Genomic DNA, 7,667 nt, shown 5'->3' on the forward strand with positions numbered 1-7,667 from the left:
GTTGCTAGTCAGTTCTGCCAAAAAAACAATTGAAATGGACATTAAAAGGTTACTAATTGTTTAAAAAGACAAAGAAAAAGAAAAAGTCAATTTACAGACAAATACATATAGATATATTTGACGTTACTTTGATCATCAATGAAAAGGAATTGAGAGATGTTTTTTTTTTTTCTGTGGTTGCTAGTCAGAGCTGTAAATAAACAAACTAAAATTGACATTAACAACTTATTTATTGTTGAAAAGAGAAGCCAACTGTCAATTTACAGACACATACACGTGGACATGTTTGGCATATTGTAATACTTCTTGATATACAATATTTTTTGTTTTGTTGGTGTTTGAAGAATACAAAGGATGGTTGATGAGAACTTTGACATTTTCAATTCTTTTGGCACGAGATAGGGCAACATATAGTTGTCCATGTGAAAATACTGGCTCCTTAAGGTATACACCTACAAAGTCTAGTGTTTGGCCTTGTGCTTTGTTGATGGTCATTGCGAAACACAGCCTAATTGGAAATTGAATTCTTTTGAAGGGAACCGTATATTCTTTGCCTGTAGGTGGTTGTAATGGAATCCTGTTTATAAAGACCTCTTTCCCAGCGAAATCTCCAAATGCTATTTCCGCACGAATTACATTCCTGTTGAAGTCTTTGCAAAACAGTCTTGTACCATTGCATAATCCTTCGGTAGGATTCATGTTTCGCAACAATATAATAGGTGCGTTTTTCTTTAAAACGAGTCGATGTGGTGGCATACCATTAGGAGTTAGAGAATGAAGTAGATCTTCATAATGTCCCTGGTCGTTTACATCAAGAGTTTCATCAAAACTATTATACTCTATTTCTTCTCCTGGGAACTTCTGAATCAAGACATCATTTATTTCACTAACAAAAGCATTTTTCGTTGTCAAAATAGCTCGGTTGAAGGACGAAGGCACATTGGAAGATTTACCATAAATACTTGGGTAAACATATTCAATGAGAAGATTTAAGGCATCCTTCTGATTGTTACTCTCTATGATCATTGCTGCAGGAATAGTGACAACATCATCATGTTCAGAACTCTCTTCGCCGTCGCCTAACCTTAACAGAAATTCAGTAAATTTTGGATCTAGTAATGCTCTCATGTTTTGTTCCAGCTGTAGTACACATAGTGACGGCCACAAAAAAGAGTTAGTAAGACAAGCAGCAATTGTTTCAGATTTGCTCCCTTTTCGAACAACCGGTAATGTTTGCCTAAAATCTCCACCAAGAACAACCACTTTGCCACCAAAAATTTCACTTGAGTCCATAAGATCTTGTAGCAAACCATCTAAAGCTTCTATTGCAGACCGTTTTGCCATCGGAGCTTCGTCCCAGATAATCAACTTAGAGCTCTTAATCAAATTAGCCAAAGATCATTGCTTACTAATTCTACAATGCATTCCATCAGAAAGATCCAATGGAATTTTAAATCTAGAATGCGCGGTTCTGCCCCCTGGAAGTAAGGATGCAGCAATTCCTGATGTTGCTGTGGCTAAAGCAATTTGTCCTGCTGATCTGATCTTTGCTAGCAAAGCTCTATAGAGAAAAGTTTTGCATGTACCTCCTGGTCCATCAACAAAGGATGCCCCACTTTTCTTGCAATCCACTGCTCCAATGATTTTATCAAATGCAACTTTCTGTTTTTCATTGAGATTGTGTATTGCTTGTAAATCAGCCTCACATACAACAATACTCTTTTCTGCTCTTATTTCTCTTCTTTCATCTTCCAAATCATCATATGAAAAGTCAGGAGGCAAGACATCAAACTCATTAAGTTATCTTCCTATTGATTGTAAGAACGCGTTTACTTGTTGAAATGCACATCTAGTAGCTTCTTTACGCGTGTACTGATCACATTGTATAAGATCTTCCAACATCGAATCTTCAAAAGATACCCACAGTTGGCGGGGATTTTTTGGAGTCGTGTAAACAAGTAACGTTGCAAAAAGTCTCCGTAGTTCGTACGGCATGTTGAACACTGATGCCTCTTGGAGACATAACTGTTGACTGTTATCATCAATTAAATATCCATGAACCAATGCAGATTCTCGAAATGTGGCAACCTGAACTCCATTAAAAACCTTAAGATCTTCATATGATTTAGGACAACGAATTTTCAATAAAAGCATCCTCAGATAATATCTTTCACCTTCACTTGGATGGGCAACCACGCCCTATTGAAATATGTTGTTGCCTAGGTATCCAAACCTTTTTGTTCGACTTCCACACAAAATGATCAGGAAATTGGACGTATGTTAAATTTAAACTTTGTGCAAATCGGTCCGTTCTATTTTTAACAAAAAACTCGGTCAACATTGTCTTTCTTTTATCAGCATTTTCAACAATATTCTTCAAACGTTCTCTCTTTTTAAATGTGATTGGCTGAAAATTCTCCAAATGAAGAGGCAAATGAATAACGGCTGGTTTAATTTCGCCCATCGAAAATCTGAAAATCCGCCATGCTCCTTCAGGTGGGGATATCCATCTACCTGCTTGAAACCGATCAATCTCATTTATGGATTCATCATCATCTTTTGAAGAAACAACAAAACTAATTTTATCACATCCTTTGCATATGTACTTATATATGTATTTTACAGCTTTTATTGTGGAACATATTTCTATATTTACATGACAATCAAACTTACAAAGTAAATATGGGTTATATGGAACAATCCATCTGTTGTCGAGCTCAGCACCTCTCACCATAACTTTAACTCCGTTGTCACGTCTTCTATAAGAAGGATATGCATCATTACCTTGAGTTGTTTGAGATGAAAAATCTTTTGGATAGAAATTCTTACAAGTTCCCATTTTTTTCATACAAACATTGTCTGGATTAAGGGAACCACATGGACCGTGAAACATATGTTTCACTACCATCCTAAACAGATGAGGATTTGCATTTTTATCCGGTATTTCAGCACAAACTATCTCATCATATTCTTCTGTGTGGTGCATCTTATAGTGTGGTGCAAGTATAAGCAAAAAATGAGCATGCGGCAGACCTCTTTTTTGGAACTCCACAACATAAGTGTATGCGACAACCTTTCCAAATATTTCTTTTTTGAAGATTTCATCTTTAAATTGCTGAAGCTTGGCATGGAATACTCTAACAATCAAATCGGCCCTATTTTGTGTTTCCTCATGAGGCATCAAGTGCTGTTTTATTTCAGGCCAATTAGGGTTACATGTCAAAGTTAGGAAAATATCTGGCTTTCCAAATTTTTGTACGAGTGCCATAGCATCAATGTACCTACGTCTCATATTTCTCGGACCACCAATAAAATTTGCTGGTAGAATGACTCTCTTCCCAATAGACGAAGCATTTGTTTCCCCACTTGCCATTGCGTCCACCACCCCTTGAAGGAATTCTTGTCGTAACTCCTGTTGTTGTGTTCTGTAGAAAGCTAATCTTTGTGTCTCCAATTTAACGTAGTTGTCAACTATATATTGTTGTAACAAACGACCAAAAAGCAAAAAGCAAGATTTATCATTTCTGCGTATCTGAAGCTTATAGGCATAATATTCCCTTATCGAAACACATTTTGAAGTCTCTAGATTGCGTCCCAAAACTGTGACAACAGAGAAATACAATAAGTACAAATAAAACAAAGAAACACAATATGAGAAAAAGGTATTTCATACCACTCTCTTCCATATCCAGTAGTTCATCAACATTTGTAGCAGCCCAGGGTGAGATGAGTGTTTCTGCCTCAGAAATAACTTTTCCTCCTTTCATCCTTTGGGAAGCAGTTTTTTTCGGAATATGCTGATGCCAACCAAGTTCTCCAAACGGAAACATTAAAGGATACTGTAACGGATCATAGCAGCCATAATAATATTGAACAGTTCTGGACTGATCACTATGTGTTTTCACTTCAATGTTCCTTTGACCTTGTTCCCCATTGTCTTCGCCTTCAACCCAAAGAGCAGCTACTTGTGAAACATCCGGTTTGTTATACACCCGTTGATCTTGTCCGGGGATAGTCTTAAGAATAATCTTGTATTCAGCAAAACATGGAACATCTCTTAAATTGCTGAAAAACCGTGCATAAGGATTTTGCTGCAGATAGGCCATGCATATTGCAATTAACTCTTTAGATAACCATGGAGAAGACATAAATCGGTTTTCTATTTCATTTTCAGTGTCATGGAAATAGAGTTGAAGATTTTTGGCACTTTTCTCATCAGGTTGTAAATCATTGAGAAAATGATAGACCTGACCCTGTACTCTGAAAGTATATATACCCATATTTCTTTTTGACAGATCATTGTCGGCCCTAACAACAAATGAAGTAAATGCAAAATGATTATTATATGTTCTAATATACGTCCTAAAAGATTTTGCAAGGTCAGATGTAGAAGTCAACAAATTCTGCATCATAGACGGGAGTTCATTAGTTGATAAAACAATTCGCCCTTCTAAACAGCAAAAGTTCGATGTTTCTGAATAAAATTTCATGGCACCACAATAAGAGCAACATAAAACATCAGGAAGAATATCAGCACTCAAAATAACCTGCCGTAGGAGATGTTTTCCTTTTGTCATGTTCATAGGAGGAGGAAGTAAAGTTCTTGCTACTGTTTTGGTGGATGAAAATTGTCTATTGCCAATACTCTTAAGTCTTTTTCTTTTCCACTTTATAATGGCTTCTTTTCTGTACTGTTTCTTAAATCCTAAAGTACAAGCAACCATATCCAACTTTTCAACTATTTTTTCAAGACGACCACTATTTTTTTTCCATTTTAGAATGGCTTTTCTCATATACTCTTTTTTAGCCATAAAAAAAGTGCAGCCCCTCATGATATTACAAGTGATTACTACTACTGAAATTTAGAAGTTTTATCACACAGATCAACATAAAGTAGTAAAATAACTGGTAGATAGGCGAACATCTTCAGTATTTTTCACAAGTGTAAAAAACAATATTATGAAAACTTCAAAAGAAAGTAATCCATACACAAAGCTTATAGAACTCGTCACTTCCTTTAAAAAAACCTGAAGCAGTCTCTCATTAAATATAAGCACAAAAACATCTTCAAACATCAACACACATTAGGCTTCTGATATTCCGTTGTTTGATACATAACCCTGCAAAGTAAATACCATAGTAATAGAGTAAGATTGAAAAGAAAAATAAAATTAAAATAAAGTTGTCGACATTATTAGCAGTGTAATTTACTGTTTACATATTTAAAATTGATTTTGGTAGATAAGTTCATTTATTCCAGTTTTGTTGCATGACATTATTAAAAAAAATAACAGAAAGAAGTAACAACTGTAGACACCTTGGCAACTCCATTGATAAGAGCAGCTTCTGCTAATGGAACTTGGGCAGAAATTCTCTCCCCGACTTCTTTACCATGGACACTGCATGAAATAAATTGGAAAAGAAAAGTAAGGATAACTACTTAAATTATAATATTAGAAAAAAAAAAAACAAAGGAATCAACTATTCAAGCCTTAAAACTCTGTTTTTTTTGTCTAAGAGAGAGTCACTCTTGTAGAAATGAAAAAAAATTAAAAGACTATTTATGATAATTAGCTACTTTGACGGGTAACCGCCTATGCACATCCCTATTTTAAATAGCCGGATTAATATAGGACCGGTGTAATTTAAAAGGTATATCCATATACAGGTGAAATAGAGTCGAAACAACTACGAAAAACATTTAGGCCCAAAGGCCCAATAACTTTAAGGCGGTTACCGTAGAGAGGAATGAGGAGCCATTGCCTCCACAGGTCATGGCTTCTTTTCAAGCATTTGATATTGACTATTGAGAAAACCTTCCAAGAGTTATTGGGACTTACTAAATTGTTCCATAAGCTGGTGAGTATGCAACATTTTCTTTAAAATGATGGAGTAATTTTTTTATGTAGATTTACTTTCTTGCCTTTTGTCCTAAGAAAATGCAACATTTTCAGCAGTAGTGTGTATGCTTGGAATGTAACAAAACTTTAAACTTGACTCCTAATGAAAACAACATGAGAATCCTTTATGATAACTTTTTACCCAAAGAACACTTCTATACAGAAATGTATCACATAATCAAGGACTGAAATATACACAAACATTCAAATTTTAATTACCAAAAGTTAATTTGAAGATAAGAGAATAGATCACTTTACCTCAACCTTATTTGAGCAACTCCCAACTCTCTTCTGTAGAGAATTAGATGATCCTGAAATCAAAATCCCCAAAAAAAAAAACAAATTAATCGGTTAAAGGTTAAGAATTTAACATACGTAATTTTGAGAAACTTACTCAGTGGGTGTTATAACTTTGAGAAACTTACTCAGTGGGTGTTATGACAACCCTTGTACAGTCACAATAGAAGAACGAAACCTTCAAGACGGAAGTAGATGGTGGTGAAGGTATGATTTCATGGGTGTGTGTGTGTGTGTGAGCGAGAGAGAGAGAGAGAGAGAGAGAGAGAGAAGGCGCTGGTTGTGCTTACAGTCGCACCTCCAATTAAGGGCGGAAGATCTTGAACATTGTCTCTCTAGTTGGGGATTTGGTGAAACAGGAAAGGAAAAGAGAAGAGGGGATGGAGTGGTAGTGACAGTTGCGATAGAAACCAGACCTGTGTTTGTGTTGAAAAGGAGACGCTCTTCTCTTCGTCTTCAACCCTTCGATGGAGCGGTGAAAAGCAAAGAAAAACCCCAAAAATTGGACTTCCAAATGATAATAGCGGTGGTGTATTGGGAGTTGGGAAAATTGGAAGCGGTGGAGATAAAACGTGGAAAAGAAAAAGAAAGAGCCTCTTATTTTTTTTTTTTTCCTGAAATCTTCAATCCTACGCGCACAAGAAGGAAATTGAGTAATCTAGACGCGCCAAAAAAAACCTATGCGTGTAAAGCACGAAGTCACCTCAACCAAAAAACCTTTTTGTATATAATAATGATATATATATATATATATATATATATATATATATATATATATATATATATATATATATATATATATATATATATATATATGCTTTATTAAAATTATAAAAGAATATGCTTATAAATTAAAAAATAGTTATATATAATTACAAAACTCACTAACCACCCAACCAACAGCACCCACCACCACTACCTACAATGACGGATCTTATCAAGCTCCGTCACTGACTACCTACCACCCACACCACCTCCATCATCCATCACGACCACCCGCCACCTACACGAACCTCTACCCACTACCCACCATCATCACCACCACCCGCTACCTCCACCCCACCCATCACCTACCAAAATCACCACCATCACCACCTACCACCGCCCATCCAACACTACAACCCACCATCACCACCCACCTCAACTACCCATCACCATCACCCCCAACCACCTCCATTAGATGCACCACCACCCGTCACCACCACCAACATCCTCCATAACCACCTCTACCTACCACTCACCAAAACCATCAACTACCATCATTATAAACAACCACTACTTACCACCACCCAACCACCATCATCCACCGCCACCACCTACACCTACACCCACCACCATCAACCACCACCACTACCCACCATCACCACCAGCACCACCACTACCCGCCATCACCACCTACCACCACTACCACCTATCACCACCATCCGCCACCACTACCTTTACCCACCATTCTCCAAAACCACCATCTGC

At 36.7% G+C, this 7,667-nt stretch overlaps 1 protein-coding gene across 1 annotated transcript; it reads right to left on the reverse strand.

Moving 5' to 3' along the window:
* Positions 1-1,398: 1,398 nt before the first annotated feature.
* Positions 1,399-6,750, reverse strand: LOC145089102 (uncharacterized). Its single transcript, XM_079027593.1, has 7 exons — positions 6,295-6,750; positions 6,159-6,211; positions 5,318-5,399; positions 3,674-5,120; positions 2,234-3,600; positions 1,848-2,088; positions 1,399-1,748 (listed from the first exon to the last, which is right to left on the reverse strand). The coding sequence occupies exons 4-7, from the start codon at positions 4,830-4,832 to the stop codon at positions 1,399-1,401; spliced, it is 3,117 nt and encodes a 1,038-aa protein (XP_078883719.1). The 5' UTR covers positions 4,833-5,120; positions 5,318-5,399; positions 6,159-6,211; positions 6,295-6,750.
* Between the last annotated feature and the right edge of the window lie 917 nt (positions 6,751-7,667).

The sequence above is a fragment of the Lactuca serriola genome, chromosome 2, assembly GCF_051521515.1.
Source record: "Lactuca serriola cultivar US96UC23 chromosome 2, Lser_US96UC23_V15, whole genome shotgun sequence".
Lineage (NCBI taxonomy): Eukaryota > Viridiplantae > Streptophyta > Magnoliopsida > Asterales > Asteraceae > Lactuca > Lactuca serriola.